The sequence below is a fragment of the Pinus tabuliformis genome, chromosome 4_1 (assembly GCF_031772625.1).
Source record: "Pinus tabuliformis cultivar Carrire ecotype Pingquan chromosome 4_1, CPIR1, whole genome shotgun sequence".
In the NCBI taxonomy this organism is placed as follows: Eukaryota; Viridiplantae; Streptophyta; class Pinopsida; order Pinales; family Pinaceae; genus Pinus; species Pinus tabuliformis.
Genome location: NC_142303.1, coordinates 272,823,103 through 272,846,815, shown reverse-complemented (window position 1 = coordinate 272,846,815; position 23,713 = coordinate 272,823,103). Strand labels below are relative to the sequence as shown.

General features: G+C 40.5%; 1 protein-coding gene across 2 annotated transcripts in view; it reads left to right on the top strand.

The window, feature by feature from the left end:
• Positions 1-23,713, top strand: part of LOC149175309 (uncharacterized) — a 485,878-nt gene that overhangs the window by 344,180 nt on the left and 117,985 nt on the right. For both annotated transcript variants that reach the window (XM_089419596.1, XM_089419594.1), the window contains 3 exons: positions 4,793-4,855; positions 5,017-5,282; positions 5,394-5,523. In XM_089419596.1, coding sequence (XP_089275722.1) covers positions 4,793-4,855; positions 5,017-5,282; positions 5,394-5,523 — 459 coding nt within the window. The remainder of the gene's footprint in view (positions 1-4,792; positions 4,856-5,016; positions 5,283-5,393; positions 5,524-23,713) is intronic.

The following is a 23,713-nucleotide window of genomic DNA, read 5'->3' as shown; positions in this document are numbered from 1 at the left end:
ACAGAGTATCCTGGGTAGGGCGACTTTGCCGAATTCGGATGAGATGTGGGCAGCTCTTAAGCAAGAGGAACTGAGGAGAGACTTGGTCAAGTGTAAACTTGACGGAAGCAACAGCAATGGGTCAAAGCCCAAGGAGGAGGAGGATAATGCAGCCCTTGCATCGAAGGGGCAACAGGAGCAGCGGAGGTAGAAGAAGGACGTCTCGAAGATAAAGTGCTTCAGATGTGGTGAGTTGGGTCACTACACAACTCAGTGTCCTCTCAGAAAGAAGGACAAAGATGAGAAGCACGATCCGAAGGTTGTGCCCACGAAGATCGAGGCAGAGGAGTTTGCCATGACAGCCGAGATACCTCCAAGAGGGAGGTGGGTTGATTTAGAGTTCTAGTTCGAAAGAGCTACAGATGGGCAGAATCCTTGAGGAGGACACCTCTTGCATCAATTCCTTGCTATGAGAGCCCAAATCAGAAGTAGCAAGATGGACTAGTGTCGGATATTGCCAAGGAGTGTCGAAGAGACAGTTGCGGTGGCTAGGAGCATCGGAGACTGAGCAACGCAGAGCAGAGTTGGCAGCAGTGCAGAGGGCACGGAGCAGTAGTCAGCAACAACGCAGTAGATTCAGAGGGTTAGCACAAAAACTAACAGCAGTCAGGCTCCATCATTCACATGGTATAATTTTGAACACAGTTAGTTCAGTAATTTGGGATGTTTTTCCGTTGTTGAGGTAGTAGCAGCAGCAGTTTGCAGTGCAGAGGCAGTTGGCAGTGCCAATGCCAGCAACAACATGGATGCAAAATTTTAGAGGGAGTTGCAGTATTGATGCAGTGTTGACAGTGGTAGGGTCAGCAACAGTATAGTGCAACATTTGCGCAGTGGTTGGTGGACATGTCAGACATCAGCAACATAGAGGGAGATGTTATAGAACAGAGTAATGCTATAGCATGATGCATTGCTAGAGCACATTCCTCGCTAAGAGGGAGTGTTGATTTCTAGTAGCATCGGATGTGCTCTAAGTCTCAAATTTTGCAGGGAGGCTTGGGCACATGTATTCCAAAGAACCCAGAAAGCGTTTTGGGAAATTGCACCTAGAAATAGTTTTATTAAAATAATTCATTATTTTTAAAGGGACCCTAAGTTTAAACTTAGGAAAGTAAAATAATTAAAGGGTATTAATATAAACTATGGGTGTAACTTCTAGAAGAAGACGAGGATTAAGCAGAAATGATCTTAGCCATTGATTAGCTCCTAATCTGTGCTGTTGAATGTCAACGAGGAGATTATTTAAGGAGTCTTGAGGGTCAATTGGAAAGACACACAGAGTGTTCAGAAGTTTGATTTTCTGAAGCAGAGCAGAGGAGCTGTCAAGAGAATTTCGATAGTGAGCTTTTGCAGCGAGGGGCAAGGATAGTTGGGTTGGAGTATCTTCTCCAGGACCCAGGGTATGTGGTAGAGAAGCAGAGAGGCACCAAGAGGGGTTGACGCTGGGCTAGAAGGGCCCATGTAGAGCTTGACGCTGAGCCAGGAGGGCTCATGCAGAAGCTGTGCAGTCTTCTACGCAGAAGTCCAAGTTTGATGAGGGAGCTAACATTTCTGAGTCGGGAGGGCTGGAAACTACTCCAGAGGGAAAACGTTTCCCAGTTCAGGTGACACAAAGCCTTTTGAGGCTGATGCAGGGCCTACGCAGATATTGTCGTGGACAGTTGGTTCAGTTGTCGGAACAACCGGGAATTGTCAGGTAGAGTGAGGTAATCTCACTAAGTTTCTCTTCTAGTTTATTTTACTCTGTAACTGGATTGTCGGAAGGGCATCTAGAGTTGTATTCAGAAACTACTGCTTAATAATATAAAACCCTCAGAGCTACTGCACCGGGTTTCCCGCATTGGGTTTTTCCGGGGACAGTTGTCCAAAAAATACTGTCACTTGTGTTTATCTTTCTCTATTGTTTTGTTTTTGTTTTGGGCATATAATTTAAATAGTGAATGCTGCAGTTGTGTTAGCTTCGATATTTGTTGTAGGAAACAATAAATAATTTGTTTAAGTAATTAATAGTTAGGAGAAGTTTAATCAGTTGTTGCAGTAGTAGATTTGTGTGGGATTCTCGAATTTTCACATTGCGAGCACCACAAGTTTTTGCTTGGAAAACAAGGGGCTAATCCCTTGTCCACTATGTTGGGAGTCCATTTCTACATCATGGCACCCTTTGGACTTCATTAGGCCTCCTCAAAGGCCCAAGGACTCGCTCAATCGTTCATTTGACCCTATTGAGAGGCTTATTCATGTATTTTTGAGCTATTTGGTGGGCTTGTCACCAAAATTTAGTGTTATTATGCACATTATTTTATTCTAGGGGCTAAACTAGGCCTAATTAGCTAAATCAAATCCGTTAGGAAGTGTATAAATAGAAGTGTGATGGAATCATTCAATCATCATCATTGGGATTGATCTTCTCTTCCACAATTAGGTCAAGCCCCTTCTTGAGTGACTAATTCCTCTTACTTGACCTAATTTTGGGTCCATTTGGTCTCGTGTGGTCCTGCAACTTTTTGAAGATAATTTCACAAAAACCACTTCGAATCCAAGTTTCCACAAGGATTTCGGGGTCTAAAAATCTCCTTTATAGGTCATATACTCAAACTCTAACCCTTGGAATTCTCCTAAGCCCTTGCTAGAGAGCCTTTCATCTTGCTTTCCAAGCAAGCAAGCCATATATTTGAGCCTCCCTTGTGAATAGGATTCTAGGATCACCTTTCATCCTATCATTGATCCATTCATCTTCATGATCCTTATTATGTCAGGTCTCCTCCCATAGATGAAAGTCCGTAAAGACTAGGGAGCCTTAGCTGAGGTGACAGTGGGTTATCGCTCCATTGTTGCCCTTGACCTAGTAGTTGCCCTATAGGACCCCCTCCTAGGACCCTTACTAGTTTGAGCAGTAACAGGGTATATAAGCAAGCCCTCACTCTCATTTGTAACACCATTCTCATTCATACGTTTTAATATATATTATTGTATCTTCAATGGAGATCTTCATATTCCAAGTCTTCTGGAATGTTTCATGGTAACCTGCTGTAGCGAACCTTGTTCATCACATTGGCATCAGAGCATTCCTCTATGTATATGAACTTTGTTCATACAATCCGTGAGAACCATGATTTTTCAAAATGAGTGCCCAAAGTATGAGACATAAGTGGAGGCCTTCTTCACCACCATACAAAATATTCTTGTCAATAGGTGCGACACGAATTGCACACCTTTGCATTGCTTGGCTCACTCATTGAATCCAAAATACTACAACCATGAGTGATTGAATGGTGGACCTTCACACAAATTCCCTCTTCACATGGATGGTGAGATTTCACAGAGGAGGAAGGATTCATTGAGATGGATATTTCAAGATAGAGCATCCCTTGATGAGGTGGGGGATGCCTTTGTAGAGTTTTCCACTGGTAGTAGGTGATATGTAGGCTATGATGTGATTAGAAACAGGGGGGTTAAGAAGCCCTATGCTTTGTGGGAGACTCATGGCGCAACATGCCTTCCTCTACAACAGTTAGCCATGAGGCTCCTCTCTTAGGTTATTTCATCCTCTTGTTGCGAGAGGAATTGGAGCACATATTGGAATCTGTATATTTTGAAGAAGAGCGTGCTTGAGTAGTCTAAGGCAGAGACAATGGTGTATGTGCACACCAACCTTCATCTTATATACGGGCAGAGGGATGAATGATTGAAGGGAAAGTCAAAGATGTGGGATGTATTTCCTGATGATATGTGTTTGGACAACAACGTTGAGTTGACATTGGCCAACTTGGATCTTAATGAACCAGTGCTAGAGCCTGTCACTTTTGATGTTGGTGATACTCTTGAGGGGTCATCCTCAACACTAACAGATGCAAAGATTACATTGGATGCAGAAGAGGAGGATGTAGAAGAGAGAAGTGGTGGTACTAAAGTAGATTTTGATGTTGATGAGCTATAGGCTATAGCCTGCTGGCAGCTAGCTGCCTATGAGATTCTTCCATCCTGATCTACAGTTCTGGGTTCTAGTATCTGCCATGTTTTGTATTTGCTATTGCCACATATTGTATTTGTGACTTTGACCCAGATAGTCAAAAGTCCCAAGGACTAAGTATTTATGTAATACATTTTGATTTTGATGACTTAATGAGAAAACTGCAGTTTATGGTTAATTTCTTGTGTTTGTCAATTTATCATCATTGATGTAGTTGTAAGTACAAGTTGTAAACTTGTATCATTGATGAATCGTGATTGTAATATGTACATTGTATACATAATATATGATTGAAGTTGTATCATCATAAGAATTTATGATACATCTATTAATTTTTTATAATATATATATATATATATATATATATATATACAGGTCCTCTATGTCCTATTCGGGGGGGTCACTGTGTTACGTGTTGGATACTCATATTTTCATGTCCTACTTGTGCCATATCCCCGTGTCGCGTTACTTAGCTTCCTATTGACAATATATTTGCAGGTTTAAGATTTGTTATATATGCAAAGATGCTCAACGAATTACAGACCAATATAAATATAGGTTGATAATTGTGTCTCATAGAAGCAATACACAAAATCTTGAGTCAGGTTTATAATCCTTTGATTTCACAAAAGGATGAATCTTAAGCCTATTCAGATTTTATAATATGACATGGAAGCACATCTCTGAATATTAAATCTAGCAATATTTGGTTATAATTGTTCAATTTTGCAAGAGGACTATAGTATGGCTTTCATTTGATTTTTTGAATGAATTTGCTCCATGCAGTCTCTTCACACAGCAGTGCAAGGACCTGATGGATCACCTTTGGAAGTTCAGATTCGCACACAGGTTTGTATGTTTTTCTGTTTGATCTATTATGGGATCCTGCTACAATTTTTTGATGTACTTATGTGTATGCATATTTTTAATATGGATATATGCACTAGGAACTTGCCATCCATTACATCTTTATTTCTGGTTAATTCTGATATTTTACTTTATCTGTTAAGTATATGCATGAATATGCTGAGTATGGACATGCGGCACACTGGCTTTATAAAGAAACTGGAAGTGCGGGAAGAGGAATCTCCCCCCCATCTGATAAAAATGTCATAGCATTTCAAAGTGAAACTGATGGCATTGGAGGGAAATATACAAGCCATGAAACAAAGAAGTATGTCAATAAGGAAACAAATCTTGAAATGGAATCGATAAGAGTAGGCCATCCTGTTCTTCGAGTGGAGGATAGCCGTTTATGTGCTGCAGTGATTCTGAGGTAATGGTTTTTTTATTGCTTTAAAGTTAAGAAAAATATATTATTCTCTTGTGCCTGAAAATTTCAAGTTTATAGCTAAATCGTTTGCTAACATTGAAATTAAATGCTCAGAGTAGATAATGCTGGAAATGAGCTGCTTGTAGCTGTGAGTTTTTCACTTGGTGCATGTGAGGCTGTGGCTGCAGGCAGGCTGGGAAGACAGACAAAGCGATGGGAAGCCTATGCAAAGCTTTACAAAAAGGTGATATTTGTTTACCTTTTTGTTTAGGACATGTGGTTTCTTTATTATTATATAGGCTGTCCTTTTTTCAAATCGAATAGGTAACTTTTCTCTTTTTCTCTGTAACATAGCCTCATCCAAAACCCAAACTTTAGATAAATACATAGTCAAGGTAATTAACCTTTTTCTTTTATTAACTTTCTCTAGGAAGATGTTGCAGAACAAGAAAATGTTGGGGACCATCCATTTTTTTCAAATACCTGTGGATATATATATGAACTATATTTTTGTCTCCCTTCACTAAGGCCATTATACAAGTTAGATTTGGTTATTTTCATTCTAGCCTTAAAATTTGTTGTAGCGTGAGCCTTAATTCCTACAATAATAAGAATGTATCATGGAATAAGTGAAAATCAATGGAAGTTGTGTGAGATTTGTTGCCTGTTGCCTCAAAATCTAGTAGGCCTTGAAAGGGGTAACTTACGAGTCAAAAACTAGAGTAAGGAACAAGGAGGTGTGGCCCACTGTTACCATAGCCACAACCTCTTTCTCTTTGTGGACTTTCACCCCTAGGAGGCTTCCATTTAGATGGTCACCTAAGGATATATCAAATTCAAGGATGAATGTGACAAGAGAGGCTTATAGAGGACACCCCTTCTTAAGGGCAAGGCTCAAAAAGCTAGGAAAGGAAACTGCATCTTCTAATAAGGCCTATTAAAATTGATCTGGGGCTTGAGAGATAGCAAGCCAAATGGACTAGCCTAGAATTAAGAGGCCAAAATAAGGTTTCCAAACAATGAGTATCAACAATCAAATGTGTTGATATGTGGGGCAGCTATGGGATGAATTTCCCGAAGAGAAACTCAATTACCCCAAGGAAAATCTGTCTTACCCCAAACAAGAATTTAATTTGAACAAAGGAATATTATTATTTGGCACTCCTCTCATTATTATTTGATGTGACAAATTTACTTGGGTAAGTAATCGTCAAAGCATATGGAAAATATATTTAAATATTATTAAATGCAAATTTGAATTTATGTTTTCCCTCCATTTACAAGTTGGCCTCATAACATTTCATTTCGATTTGCCCAAAGGACATGACTCTTCATATGTGGAAGCAACTATAAACTAAGTTACTAGGATTTGGATACGAATATGGATCCGGATCTAGATTTGCTAGATTTTTGAAAATCCAAGATCCGGATATGGCAAAGATACATCAAGTACAAAAACATATAATAATATTTTTAAATTAAAAAAAATATAATATTTTAATGTTAATGTTAATAAATTTAATATATAATTTTAATATTTTAATTATTATAATATTTTAATGTAACAGGTAGAAAATGTAATATTATAATATTTAATAGAAACATCAATCCAAAGCTAGTCTCTAAGTAACATTATAATTTAATTATAATACTCTCGAGTCTCATTCTAAGTTAAAAATATTTACACATTATGTTATATTTCTATAATTACACATAATAACATTATAATTTAATTATATTTACACATTATGTTATATTTTTATAATTACACATAATAACATTATAATTTAATTACAATACTCGAGTTAATTAGAATTATAACATAATATTTGAGTCTTTCTGAACAACATTCTGTAAGACGCTTTGTAAATTACAATACTCTCAAGCAATGAATATAAGTCCTCCAGCATTCAGCAGCGTGTGAACCCCCCCAGGACACGATTTAGTGGACAGTCTGCATTTGCCATCGGCTCTTCGTCGGGCCAATAGAGATTGTTGAGTTTCTTCAGTGTTATTCATTCAACCTCAAATGTTAGGAGAGATGGGTCTGATCCTCAGACCTATTAGGTCCTGGATATTCTCCGCTAGAGCCAAGTGTTGATTTACTTCATGCATTGTATCTTTTAGAGGAGACCGTTTGGTTCTCCCGTTTTGTATATACATTAGTGTACTCAACAATCCCTTTGACCTACTTTGTGGTCATTAGTTGGACATAAATATTATTATCTTATCTTATCTACAAACTTGTGCCTTCACCGTTGCGGTCAACTTACAAACCGTTGCTGCCTCCTCCGCTGCCTCTTCACTGTCGCTTCCTCCTCCGCTGTTGCTTCACTGCTTCGCTGTTGTGGCCGACCAAGACACAAATCAAGACAAGACAAAACCTGAATTTTAAAAACCGGCTTTTAATTTTTGAAATCCGTTGATTTTTTGTGAAGGATCCAGCTCTGTCATCGAGATCCATTTCTAGGCTTCCGGATATGATTATAAATTTCATGGATCCTTGCAAAGGCGTATTTTGCCGGTTCTAGCCGGATCCGCATCGGATACACGGATCCGTGGATCTTGGACCCTCGACTAGCAGATCCGGTAACATAGACTATAAATTGGCACCTTACCTCCATCATTTGGCATGTAACTCAACTTCTTCTGTGGTGGATTTTAGGCACCTATGGCATCTTTCTCTATGTCATATGAACCTCTTGAAGCATTATATCTTCTATCTAATGTGCCCTAATGGTGGCATCTTTGTGGCATAAACAATGACATCTGTGCGGCCTAAACAATGGCATATCTATAGCCCTAATTGTGCCATCTCTGCAGCCCTAATAGTGGCATCTTTGTGGCCTTAATTGTGGCGTCTTTGTAGTCCTAACTATGGCAACTTATGTGGCCTTCTTCTGTAATTTTATTTAAGACACCTGCGGCCTAATCTCTATGGTTAAGTGGCATCTTTTGCGACCTAATCTCTATGGCTAAGTGGCATCTTTTGTGGCCTAATCTTTGTGGCATCTGTGACCTATCTCTATGTTATATGTGGCCTAACTGTTGCACTCTATGTGGCCTAACTATGGCTATCTCTGCAACATACCTCAGTGGAAATATGCTCTCTCTATGCATATGCAGTGTCTCTTTACGGTCTCTTTGGTTTCTCTTGGTGCGATCGTAATGACCCTAACTCTCTACAGATAGGATGTTGTTTATATGGCCTTCTAGGCCTAATTTGGTGTAGCCTTTATGAGGTATGTTGCGGCCTATTTGAACTATGTTTATATGCCCTAATCTAGTGATGTTTGAGCAGTGATATTTGTGCCTTTGACAATAATGAATGCCAGAGGTACTTGTGATACTTGACAGTGATAAATGGCAATGACACTAGTAATCTATGACAATGAGATTTATGCCTATAACAATGGTGTATGATGTGCTCATGATAGTGAAGTATAGCAATGACTCTTGTGCTTATATGACAGTGATATCTTTAGTAATATATGGTAGATTGTTCTTATGACTATGATTTATGACAGTGGTCTCATCACTGAGTTGTATGGTTTTGTCCTTGTATCGCAGAACCTCTATGACAGTGATATTGATGTATGAAATTATCCTTATAGTAGTATGGCAGTGATATCTACAATATTCATGTATGGCAATATGACAACGATACCTTAAATGGTACTGATACTTGTGCTCTTCACTATGATATGAACGTGACACATGCTCCTACTTGTGTCTTAGATATTTGCTCTTATGGTAGCAATATGGAGGCGGACCTTTCAGAGGTCTTGTGGAGGGCCTATGAATGCCTCATGAGGATCCTATATGATCCCGAGTTGGCCCTAGTAGGCCTAATGTGATTGATGTTGAAATACTTGTGTCTCATTCTTATTATACTTTGTATCTCAGTTGAACATTTGATGAATATGTAAGAAGAAGAAGAATTGATTTTTGGGTTTTTCCCCTTATGGGGTTTTGCCCTGGTCTCTGACAAAAATCCTAGTATCTCTATTATGTAGGCTTTTCTTTTGATGTTTCTTATTGTTTCTATCCACTGCTTTTGTTAATGTTCTCTCTACATAATTGCTAATGATGATATGGGGTGTATGCAATAATTGTTGAAAAAGGTAAAAAAATGCAGTTATCTACAACAAAGAACAATCTAGCCCTAAAATTAACATGGTATCAAAGATGGGTTGAAGTAAAGTCATTGAAATCACCCTTGTGTAGACACCTATGATGGATTTCTTAAGCAAGCACAGTGAAAGGGATGAAGATGTTGGAGACCTAGAAGAATGTCAGGGTTTGAAGGAAACCCTAGGAAGCATTTGTTCTTACAAATAAAGGTTAGGGTTAGAGAGAAACCATAGGAGTGGCCTTGGGCATGAGTTCTATAGTATTGGAACCCTAATGTGATTCAGAATCTCTTTATGATATGACACGGTTAGTGAGAAGCCATTGAGTTATTTAAGAACCTATGACAGATTCAGAGTAACCCTAGATGGGCTAGTCTCCCAATAGGAGATGGTGTGATGTAGATCCAATGATCATCTTGTACATTGATAGTCGGGTTTGGAAGGATCTGGAATGAGAATATAGGTGGTGCTCGAGAGGATGCACTTCTTCTGAAGATGACATTGTCATGTGGATGATGGATAGTGGTGACGCATGGAGTCAGGATCAAGAGGGATTTGATAGCTCCCTACAATCCTCATTAAAGATAAGTACTTTTAAGACTTATGTTATTTCTTTATGATGTTTTTCTTATTGTTTTGTTTATTGAATATTCTTCCTGCATGAGTAATTGGCTAACCAAATGCTTCTTTCCCTGACTTCTTGAATGAGAATGTGATAAAGGAAAATAGATCCATCTTGAGTGCCATCAAGATGAGGAGTAATGCAGGAAGAGTTAGCTCCAATAGGGAGCTGGTGCAGGAGAATGAAGGAGCCACTCTCATATCTAGAGAAGATAGTCTTGCCTCATCATCAGGTCCACTTTCATTATGTTTATTTACTTTGCTATTGTTGCGCTTGCTCCTTGGGTCAACAAGTACATTAGATGGATGTTAAGACCTAGTCCTCAATATTAATATTGAGGAGGATGTAGAGCCACCCCATGATTAGAGTGATAATGGTCAAGAGCCCAGACCTCAGAGGAAGGATTGTAGTCTCCCAGGTTGATGACTATGCCTAAAAGAGGATTCCTATTCAGAGGAAGTAGACTACCATGTAATAGTCAAGTGAGATGTTCTGAGATAAGGAGATGTCGAGAACAATATGTCCTTCATGCTAGGACCATTCTAGATGACCATGATGTTGCAGTGTCAGAGAATTTAACAAGTGATATGCTCTTTGAGAAAGAGGACCATGATGAGATCCTAGTTCCTATTGCCAAATGCATTATTATTAGATGTATGTGAAGTTGGTTTCCTCCATAATGTACTTAAGGAAGAAGCGTACTTGGAGCTACCAAAGGGATTTGAGGCACACGAGGAGGAGACTCATGATGGCAGAAAGCCCCATATGACTAGCAAGTCCCCTGGGCTTTGTATGCTTGATGATGGACATCTGATGTGTACTCCAACCTCTCTTCAAGTTTGAAGGTATGTATTTGATATTTGGTTTTATATATGCTAATTATTTATTTATGACAAAATCAGATCATCTCATCAGTACCAGAGGGAATCAACCTCTGAGCATTATCCACTTCTTGAGATTAGAAGCTTAACTGAGAGATGATGAGGACTTCCTTGTCAAGGGAAGTATACAGTCAGAGACTTGACATGATGGATTACACTAAAGCAGTTGAGACTCCTCTTCAGATTCAGATTTGATGAATCTCACGATGAGCAAGAAACCAGATGGATCTTTGCTTTGCAACATCTACCCTTTGCCAGATTGAGTCCGGATATGCATATTGAGATAATGCAAAGTTGGTGTTGAGTTACCTACATGATGTTGAGAAATCTATAGGGCAATAGTTAGGATAATTTCTCTTTCTTTGATAACTTCTTGTGATGTCTTTTTACTTATTAGCTTCTTCAATAATTATCATGTTCGTATATCATCAAACAACTGCAAAAAACAAGAAGAACAATAGTACAGAAGAACACAAAATGTATGTTGCAAGCTAGGGCCAAAACCTCTCCACTTGAGAGGAAAACCAACAAATCTCTTATCTTCTTATAGATTCTTCAATTGATGAATTCCAAGACCTCTAGACGAAGACCAATACCCTCTAGTACCAAGTCCAAACTTTCCTGATAATGTGCTTCCTTTGTCCAAGTCAAACCCAATGAAATCTCTTCCAGTGGCACAAGTGCGATCCCCAATTTCAGAATTTCGGCCTCTACTGCAAGTCTGAAATTTTTGGCCCCTAACAACTACTATTGCACACGTGTGAGCGAATTATCCTTCCAAGGCATCCCAAAAACTTTGCTTGCCTTGCTTCCTTGTCTGGGGCGAGTAGATGACCTATTAGGTCATTATTGCAACAACTTTGATCCTCTTCCGGCAGATGGAAACTTTCGACCTTGAAACAACAAACCTCACTTCTCTGCACGTGTGAGAAAGAATTATCCCAGAAACAGTCTTTCTTCGTCCTCTTCCTTCTTCGCTATCCTTCTTGCTCTTCTCCTTCACTTGAATGAGTGAGTGATGAATGTGTCTCGAGGAGGTCGAGTTCCTTCCTTTATATACGCTTCTCAAGGTGGACGTGGCTCCTCAAAATAGGTCGAATTTCCAGTTGTTAGGCCAACTTGGCCTTGAAGGGTATTTTGACACTTTTAATGACAAAAATAATTTTCTTTACAAGTTACAATCCTAATGGGGTCTTCAACTTATGACAATGACTCTTTTGACTTCTTGACCTAGGACAAACCCTAGAAGCACTCAATTTGGTTCTTGACCTCTAAAATAAAAGACCTTGAGCATGAAACCCATGCTTCCAAAAATTATAATATTTTTTCTTTTATTTTACAAAATACATCAAATGTACATTTCATATTTATGAAGACCGAACCTAGTTACAAATTTTTCAATATTCCCTCTTAAATAGGGAGGTATTCATAAAGGGTACATGGACATTTTCAATCTAAAGAGATCTCATAAGAAGAGTCGGATCAGTAACCCATGTGTTTAGCATCATAACAACCAACATTGTCACATGGCAAGGCCTTGACTAACAACTCTATCTCTCCACAAGATCAGAGCACAATGCTGGCAAGACCAATGATTTATAGACACCATCATCATTGTCTCTCAAGGCACATACCCCACCCGAGTGTTCACAAAGAACGTCCTTGGACTATTCTTATCTTGGATAGCTAGTCCTCGAAAAATATCGGTCCTCGACTACTCTTATCTTGGATGCCCTACCTCATCCTCAAAGAGTATTGGATGCCAAATGCTTACCCAATCCTCCATTCTATCCTCCCAAGTGAAGACAAGAATGATGTGCCTATCTCTCCCTCTCAACAGGGGAGGATATGTGAACCAAACCAAGCTTGTCTCTCAAATACATAATCTTATTATTAGGAAGATATTTTCTCAATATGTCAACTACTTGCTCATCGGTGGAGATATACTATAGTTACAACAGACCATCTTGTACTAGTTTTTTTATGTAGTGATACTTGTTGTTTATATGTTGTGTTTTTCCATGAAACACTAGGTCTTCAAACAGTCTTATACAAATGGTGTTTTCACAATGTATCACCATAGGGTCCATTGGTCCTTCAAACATGTCAGATAGCATCTTCCTCAACTAGACAACTGCTTTGCTTACTTCACAAGCTGCAATATATTCAGCCTCAACACTACTCAAACCAACCAAATCTTGCTTTCTGCTCATCCATGAGACCATGGAGGATCCCAAACTAAAACATCCTCCTGTAGTGCTCTTTCCATCTTGCTCACTTCCTCCCTAGTCAGAATCTATATATCCAATCAAGTGGACATCATTCCTCCTTTCATATCTTAGGCTGTAGTGGATTGTTCCTTGTAGATATCTCAGAACGTGCTTGGTTGTTATCCAATGATCATGCTTTAGCTCCACTTGGAATTGACTTAGAACATTCACTGCAAAACATATGTTTGGTTGAGTATTCACCAAGTACATCAGTGAACTAAGCAATTGTCTATACCTGGTTGGATCCACTGGGCTAGATTCAGAACTCCTTAGTCTTTTCAAGTTTGCGATTATCGGGGTTGTCACTAGTTTGCAATCCATCATGTCAAACCTCTTCAACATCTCGATCACATACTTCCCTTGACCTAGATAGATCTTATCGGGTCCTTGCCAGACTTCTAGTCCCAAATAGTAGTGCATCAACCTAAGATCCTTCATATCAAATTCTGTTGCTAGTTACTTCTTTCATTCTTGGATTCAACCTTCTACACCTGGTAAGAGAAGACCATCCACATACAAAAGAATAGTCGTAGGCTCACCTTTTACAACCTTGATGTAGAGATGCAATTCAACAAAACTCTTTATGAAGCCCATTCTTTGAAGGTATGTATCCATCCTATAGCCATCCTTGCATACCATGCCCTCATTGTCTGTTGAAGGCCATATAATGCCTTCTTCAACCTGCAAACATATGCCTCTCTATATTCGATTTCAAATCCCAAGTGTTTCTCTATATACACTTCCTCATCAGTTGTGCCATTCAGGAATGCAGTCTTAACTTCCATTTGATGTGCATTCCATCCCATCGATGCTGCCAAAGAGACCAATGTTCGAATAGTTGTATACCTTATTGTTGGAGCAAATGTCACTTCATAATCGATGCATTCTTGTTGAGAGAAGCCCCTAACCAAAAATCTTTCCTTATAGTTGTCAATACTTCCAGCTGCCGCATGCTTAATATTGTAAAGCCACTTGGAAGTTACCATAGACTTATCTTTGTGAAAATTCTATTACTGCAACAACTGATTTATTTTACCTACTTATTTCCCAATAAATTATTTATGAAAATCCTTCAGTAAACATTAAAATAAATTCTGTTGCAGATATCACATCATAATATAGAAACAAACACATGCACAAGAATTAACACATCGACACAAATATTTTGGACAATCAGTCCCCGGAAAAACCCAATGTGGGAAAATCGGTGCAGCAAGGGAGGATTTTATTATTCAGCAATTCTTCAGTACCACTGGGTGCCAAACTGGCTTACCCAACAGAGAGAATTCTTCAGCATTTCCCCTAGTCTCAGCGTCAGCCTGGCTGACTTCTGCGTAGCGCCCAGATCCTCTGTGTCAGCCCCTGCCTCTCTACATCACCCATGCACGCCCTCCAGTGACTACACAGTCTGCAGCCTCTGCGTCTGCCTCTCCAACCTCTACATTGTTCCCCTGGCGCTGTTCCCAACTCTTTATTCCGTACTTGCTACCTCTTGCTGCTCTCTAGACCACTAGTTCGAATTTCTCAGCGAACCTCGCTCCAGAAACCAAACTGACTAGTCTCCCTTAGTATGTTCTCCAACTGACTCTCAAGCCTTTTCTTATACTTTTCATGTTGGTCCTTCAATGGCCGAGATTAAATCTCTAATCAACGGCTAAGATTAGATATGGCTTGATCCATGACTTTTGGAACCTTCTAACCCAGTTTTATATTAATACTCATTAATATTTTATTTTTCCTAAGTTTAGACTTAGGAACTCCATTAAAAATATTAATTATTTTAATATTTCCCAAACCGATTAGAATCTTGCCAAACCATTTTTGGATCTTGGAGATCTCATGTGCTTTAGCCTCTCAACCAATTTTCATGGCTAGAGCACATTCGATGCTACCCCAAATCAACACTCCCTCTTAGCGAGGATTGTGCTCTAGTAATACTCCACATTGAGCATTACTCTGATCATACAGCATCAGTACCTGTGTTGATGCTAAGCCTTTCTGCCCAACATCCTCTGCACTGCTACCCATGGCTCTGTCACTTCCACTACTACATCTGTACCGCAACTCCCTTTGCACTGCAAACTCATACCCATGTTTGCTATTGAAATGGATTCTTTATCATCCCCATTTTCTCCCTGAAGTAATCAAACTTGGTTCTTCCAAGGGCCTTGGTAAGGATGTCTGCCATTTGTTGTCCTATATGAGTGTAGCTCAACTGTACAGCTCCTCATTGGACACAGTCTCTGACAAAGTGGCATCGGATATCAATATGCTTTGACCGAATGTGAAACACTGGATTCTCAGAGAGCTTGTGCAACTCTAATTATCACACATGATCCTGGTCGCCTCCATCTTTCTTTTGAATAGGTTCACAAGTAGTTTTCTAAGCCATATGGCCTCGCACGAGGCTGTGTTTGCGGCCATATATTCCGCCTCAACTGAGCTCAGAGCCACGAATTTCTGTTTCCTACTGCACCAGGAGGTCATTCCTGATCCAATGTTGAAACAGTACCCAGAGGTACTTTTCTGATCCACTAAACTTCCTACCCAATCTACATCAATAAACCTACTCAATTCACTATCCTTACCCCTGGTGTACAAGAGTCCATAATCGATTGTTCGCTGTAAATCCCTGAGAACATGTTTGGTTGATGCCTAGTGTGCCGTCTTTGGCTCCACCATGAACTGACTGAGGGTGTTGACAGCATAGCAAATGTCTGGCCTGGTATTGACCAGATACATTAGGGACCCTATGCGATGCCTGTATAAGGTGGGATCAACATCTTTGTCTTCTAATGCATCAATCTTCTTCCAGTTGTTTATCATTGGAGTAGCCATGCGTCTACAGTCCTCCATCCTGAATCTCTTTAGAATTTCTGTAGCATATATCCCCCTTTTGCTACCAAACTTCCAACCCCAAGAAATAATGCATTCGTCCCAAATCCTTCATGTCGAACTCCGTGGCTAGATTCTTCTTGCAGTCCCTTATGAGCCTGGATGATCTTGTCAGGAAGAAATCATCCACATATAATACTAAGATTAGAGGCTCATTCTCTACAACCAGATATTAGAGATTTGGATCTACGTCACTCTTGACAAATCCCATTTTCTGCAAGTAGCCATCGATTCACCCATACCATGCTCTAGGTGCCTGTTTCATCCTATACAAGGCTTTCTTCAATCTGCATACATGAGACTTCTTCTCATGTGTCTCAAAGCCCTCTGGTTGTTCAATGTATACCTCTTCTTCTATCACACTGTTAAGAAATGTCGTTTTGACATCCATCTGATGAATCTCCTACCCCATCTGTGCTACAAGAGATATCACGATTCTAATAGATATATACTTGGCTACCAGGGCGAAGGTCTCTTCGTAGTCAATTCCTTCCTTCTAAGCATACCCCTTAGCCACAAACCTCGCTTTGTATTTCTCAACACTGTCGTCTGCAACGTATTTGATATTGTAGATCCATCTCAAACTTATAATTGATCTGTCTTGAGGCCTTGGCACTACCTCCCAGACATCGTTCACCATTATGGAGTTGTACTCTACCATTGCATGCAGCCAAACATGATGTTTAGCTGCCTCTTGAATACTGGCAGGCTCCCCATCCTGAGCTACTAATGCCTAATATACACATGGCTGTTTTCGCTCCCTCTTATTGTTCCTTGGTGCATCGATGAAGTCCTCTGCATCTTGCAGAATCTGACAAAGTTCCCTGTTCGTTCTTCCTGTGCTAGCAGGTACCTCTGTTAGCTCCTCATCCTGTGATTCTTCCTGACCCGAGGAAGAATTATTTTCTTTCGTTGGTTAAAGAGGTTTGACCAACGGTTTCTCTTTTGACTGCTCCTCGGAAGGCATTTCTCGAGATTTTATGAAAGCCATGTCTTCCATGAACTTCACATCTTGTCGAACTACTACCTACCTACTCCATGGAAGATAGATTCTGTATGCCTTAGCGTTCTTGCTATATCCCACTAGATATCCTTTCTCTGTAGTTTGATCCAGCTTCTTCCTCTTTTCCTCGGGTATGCGGCAATATGCTAAACTCCCAAATATCCTGAAATGACTGACTTCAGGTGTCTTCACTGTGAAGACTTTCTCTGGAGTAATCTTGCCCACTGCCTGATGAGGAGTCCTATTCTAAACATAGACTGTTGTATTGCATGCTTTTGCCCAAGGGAATTTTGGCATATCCTAATCATACATCATTGCCCTAGCTTCTTCTACAATAGTCCTATTCTTTCTTTCTGCTACTCCATTCTGCTCCAGATTGTAAGGAGCTGTCCACTCTCTTCTGATGCCCTCCTTAGCGCAAAAATCAGTGAAGTCCTTATCGACATACTCTCCACCATTATCTGAATGCAAAACTTTTATTTTCTTCCTAGTCAGATTCTCCACCAAAGCCTTGAACTCTTTGAATCCACTGAAAACCTTGTCCCTTGTTTTCATAAAATAAATCCAAGTTTTCCCCGAGTGGTCATCAATGAAGCTTTGGAAGTACTCGGCACCACTAGGAGCTTTAGTGGACATGGGTCCGTAGATATCTGAGTGTATCAATCTTAGTACACTCTTGGCCTTGTTTTTACTTCTAGGAAATGTTACCTTGGCATACTTTCCTAGAGCACGTCCTCTGCATACATCATCTCTTTTCGTACTAAGATCCGAAACTCCTGTTATAGTGCTCTTGAGAATTCTCAAAGCCCCATGGTGCAAATGTCCCATTCTTTTGTGCCATAGTTCATTCAAATCCTTGTCTCCATGATTGCCTATTAGTTCCATTGGTAATTCTAGTTGTAGTTTGTACAACCTGTTACTTTTGATGTTGATCTGCATTTTCTTTTTCCAGCTTGGGTGTTTGACACATGCTTTCTCTTTGATGAAGAAAACATCATAGCCTTTGCGTTGAAGTTTGCAACACGGAGAGTAAGTTCATCCCCAATCCTGGTACATGCAACACATTGGTAGCACGGAACCGCTCTCCCGTTTCTGTTTGAAAAACTATGGTACCCCTTCCTATTGGAGTACATTTTGCCTTGTTCCCCATGGTGATCTGAAAGTTCATCTTCTCCTGTCATTAATTTGAGAAACATTCTCGGATTCTCGTCATATGCCAAGAGGCCCCACTATCTATATACCATACCTCTGATGATGCAAAGCTAGTCACACAAGCCACTTCTTCTTCCAGCCTAGAAGCCAACATAGAGAAATCGAAATCACTCTCTTATGCAGTTTTCTGAAAATCTGTGCGAGTCTATTGATTTAGATGCCTCTGCATCATGGTCTCGACCCATAATTGATTTTCCCTTCTTGTCTCTGATTACTTGCTCTGATACCATGTGAAACTTCTATTACTGCAACAACTGATTTATTTTACCTACTTATTTCCCAATAAGTTATTTATGAAAATCCTTCAGTAAACATTAAAATAAATTCTGCTGCAGATATCACATCATAATACAGAAACAAACACATGCACAAGAATTAACACATCGACACAAATATTTTGGACAATCAGTCCCCAGAAAAACCCAATGTGGGAAAACCGGTGCAACAAAGGAGGATTTTATGATTCAGAAATTCTTCAGTACAACTGGGTGCCAAACTTACTTACCAAATAGAGAGAAAATTCTTCAGCACTTTCCCCAGTCTCAGCGTCAGCCTGGCTGACTTCTGCGTAGCTCCCAGACCCTCTGCGTCAGCCCTTGCCTCTCTACGTCAACACTGGGCCTCTCTTCGTCACCCACGCAGGCCCTCCAGTGGCTGCGCAGTCTACAGCCTCTGCATCTGCCTCTCCAACCTCTGCGTTGTTCCCTTGGTGTTGTTCCCGACTCTTTGTTCCGTGCTTGTTGCCTCCTACTGCTCTCCAGACCACTAGTTCGAATTTCTCAGCTAACCCCGCTCCAGAAAACGAACTGACTAGTCTCCCTCAGTATGTTCTTCAACTGACCTTCAAGCCTCTTCCTATACTTTTCCTGTTGGTCATTCAATGGCCGAGATTAAATCTATAATCAACGGCTAAGATTAGATTTGGCTTGATCCATGACTTTTGGAATCTTCTAACCCAATTTTATATTAATACTCATTAATATTTTATTTTTCCTAAGTTTAGACTTAAGAACTCCATTAAAAATATTAATTATTTTAATATTTCCTAAACCGGTTAGAATCTACTCAAACCATTTCTGGGTCTTGGAGATCTCATGTGCTTTAGCATCTCCACCAATTTTCATGGCTAGAGCACATCCAATGCTACCCCAACTTGGCTAGACCTAAAAGAGAGAGGGTGACCCAACTTGGCATGATGAGAAAGGAACTTGTATTTAGGTAAAGGAGGCTTTAAGGACTTCTTCGCTTAGCCTTTAGGGCAAGAAGAAGAGACCTCAAAGCTTTTATACTTCGCTTGGCAAAAGAAATGGCTTATCAAAATAAATCACTTGGTGGGATTATTCTTAGGAGATTTCATTCACATACATGGCCCAAACATCGAGAGATGATATATAGAAACAATAATTCCACAAACTTGCAATTATGCAATGCAACAATTAACTCTATTATAGTGGAAATCACATTCAATGCATATGACAAAAGTAAAACAAGAATAGCATTAAAAGTGTGTACTTAAATGTAATAGAACATATCCAACCATTAACAATTTGACAATAAAGAAGCTCCAAGATAAAAATACTCCAATCCAAACATCAAAATTCATCCATGCTCCAATTCTTCATCCCATAAAAAGTGCGCAATTCCCTAAAAGGAAGAGAGATCCAATCGAAAGTGATGATGAGAAAATGAACTCATCTCAATTGTATTTATACACTAATGAGGAGTTCAAATTAGTCTCTTAGGTCTACATAAGCCCAAAAAATAAAATAATGTGCTAATAACCTAACTTTCGGTGACAAGCCCACCAAACTAGCTCACAAATGAAATATTAAGCCTCTTAAGAGGTCAAATGATAAATAATACATGTCGTAGGGCCCTTCAAGAGGCCCGATGAGGTCCATAGGTTCCGTAATGAAGAATAGGACCCTCAAAAGTGATGGACAAGGGGTTGGCGCTTTTCCAAACAACAAAGCTGTGGTGCTCCCAGTGGGTGTGGGGGCACAATAATAACCTCATGGGTCTTGAAATGAGTCGAAGATGCCTGTAGATCATCTATAAGGGCTTTGATGGTGTAGGTGATGCCACATCATCCTACAAGTCTTGGGTCAACTGCCAAGTGCATGGTACATTTGTGGGGCTGGTTGGGCTAAGGTGAACCAGGTGCGTTTTCCTCGTCCAATGGGTAAATCTCGAACAATCTCTGAACATCCTCATGGATCCATGGAGTGTTGTTTACTACTGAGGAGGCCCATGGCTCTCAACACACACCCTACATGTGCCAATGTAGTCCTCTGGAGAGTTAAGACCCCGTATACGGAGACAAAAACTAAGATGGAGACCATCTGCAATCCTACATAAGGTCCAATGTGTCCCCTAGCCTTCCAATACAATAATTCATCAAAGAAATCAAGTAAAAGAGCTTACAAACGATGAACCATAGGTGGGGACTTTATAATGGCCTACCCTTCCATAATGGGATTTGGGATGTGCTTATGTCCCCAAACTCCAAATGGGGTTAACCAAGTATCCTATTAGGTGATTTCTACTGCTAAAGGAGATAATATGTCCAAGGTACATTCTTTGAAAGGTGGTGGTATGTGATAAAGAGGTGAATGGAATAGGGAATGAGAAGGAGTAGCCCTCAGCCACATGCTAGGGTACAAGGGTAGCTAGTAAAAGGGAAGCCCACATTTGGGTATGTAATGTATAGGAGGGAGCAATTGTGGTACATGAGGTGCCTCGACCTTGATTTTTCCACCTTTCTTTATATGCCTTTTGTCTTTTTATGATTTTTATTTAATTAACTACTTGGGGCTCAAGGGGTAAGAGCATGATGTGTGAGATATAGTAGTGGATACCACCCTTTGAGGTAGGGAGCTTCATTGCCCACCAGGGGTTGGGACAATCATGGGTTCCTTTATGATGAAGCGGGCTCATAGAACCTGTAAGAACCAAGGTGATGCCCATGATGATGGGGTAGAGCTCATATATTGGCTTTTGCCCATGTGCTAAATGTGTTTGTCCCAACCATCTTTTGCATTTTGTGGTACATTTTCTTGTTGAATGTGGCCTATTATGATTTTAATTTTCTTTTTAGTTGTATCAACCTCCGGGACATCATTCCATACCTTGCCCAAGGTGTGGGCAGGGGGAAGGGGAGAACTAGCCCTATGTGGACCTAGTGGAGGAATGTGGATCCAGGTGGGAGAAATGATGAATGGGGGAATAATGAGTGGGAAGGGAGGAATATATGCGGATGAGGGAGCGGGACCACGCAACCAAAATCAAGGTTTTTCGTGAAATACCATTCCTAAAGCGAAATGGCCAGTAAAATTGATCCTATGGGGCTAGAATCCAAAGTTAATATCCAAAATGAGTCTAGGGGACAAAAACACAAACCTAACCCATTATTTTTGTCGAATCGCCCCATTAATCCATGCCTAGAAGTGTCCGTGATAAGCAAATTACAATAGTCAATTACCAAATGACAAGGGATACCTTTAGGTTAGGGAGGTGCACCTTCAAGCATACGATCATGGCAAATGGGTGAGGGACCACATGGCTAGCTCAAGTGGCGGAGAAATGGCACAATGAGCTAGTTGGTGGCTGCAACGGGCTGCTGGCTGTCGGCTGAGGACTGTTTGAATTTCTAAGTTTAACCCGTTAGAAATTCTTCCGCTACTATCTGGTTTATTTCTTCCTACTTGTTTAATTACTTAACAAGTTATTTACCATGTAAACACTGAAAATAAACACAAGTACAATATCAACATCTGCAGATCATCAATTGAAAGAAAACAAGCACACAAGTGACACCGTTATTTTTGGACCAATGTCCCCAGAAAAACCCAATGCGGGAAATCTGATGCAGCTATTCAGAGGGTTTAATTGTTATGCAGTTTTCATAATACAACTAGGTTTCCAGAAATGGCTCACCCAATAGAGAATGCCCTTGGCAGTAGTACCGCTCCTCGGACGTAGATATTTTGGCTGAATAATCACTGAATGAACGATCCCATAGCAACAATTGCAGCGCCCACTGCTTTGCGTCACTCTGATAGGGACTGCGTCACCTTATTTGGCTCACCATCACCCAGTCTATCCCACGAAATCCTTCCAAAGCTGCCTCTTGGCCCTGAGTCAGCTCTGCTAGCCTCTGCATCAACTTCTGGAGCTTCTGCGTCAGCTACTAGACCCTCTGCGTCTCACACGCTAGCCTCTCCTAGCTCTACGCAGCGCTTGGTTGCCTCTGCGTAGCACCCAACTGCCTCTGCATCAACCTCTCTGGGCTTTGCGTCGTCTCCCTAGTACCAACTTTGCCTCTCTGCTATGTATTCACTGCCCCTCTGTTGATCACTGATTCTATCTCTCTTAGCAAACCCTGCTCTAGAGAATAGAATGACTGATCACTGTGGTGTGTTCTCCAACTAACCCTCAAGCCTCCTCTTATACTTTTCTCATTGGTCCATCAACGACTGAGATTTAATCTCTAATCGACTAAGATTAGATTTGGCTTGATCCATGACCTTTGGAACCTTCTAACCTAGTTTTATATTAATACCCATTAATATTTTATTTTTCCTGTGTTTAGACTTAGGAACTCCATTAAAAATATTAATTATTGTAATATCTCCCAAACCGGTTAGAATCTGCCCAAACCAGTTTATGGGTCTTGGAGATCTCATATGCTTTAGCCTTTCCACCAATTTTCATGGCTAGAGCACATTCAATGCTAACCAAAATCAACACTCCCTCTTAGCAAGGATTATGCTCTAATAATACTCCACACTGAGCATCACTCTGATTATTTAGCATTGGTCCATGTGTTGATGCTAGGCCTCCCTGCCCAACATCTTCTGCACTGCTGCATCCTATACTGTTGCCCATGGCCCTGCCACTACCATTGCCACTGCTGCATCTGTACGACAACTCCCTCTACATCTGTGCTGTTGTTGGTTGATCCTCCCAGCACTACATCTGCACTACATCCCCTCTCATCATGTTGCATCCTGCTGCCCATAGCACTGCCACTGCTAACTGTTGCACTACAACTCAGTTACTGAGAAGTAAGTAACTGATCCACTCATGACATCCCTATGAGGCTAGAGACACTCCTGAGACTGAAGCTCCCTCTGCTGCTAACAAGTGCTCCCTCTACTGACCTCTGCACTGCTGCAACAATGCCCTGCATCTCACACCGTTGCACACCTCTCTGTGCCATCCTGCACTGGTGCAACACTCCCGTGCCTCTCGCACTATTGCAGCCTGCTAGCCTCACGCTGTCCCGGGACTCTTGCATTGTAGCACTCTTTGCCGCTCCATCCACATCCATCTCTACCGACATCCGTTAGTCCTGCTACTCCTCTTCGGGGCTCTCGTAGCGAGATATAATCCAAGAGGTTGGCTACTTCAAGGATC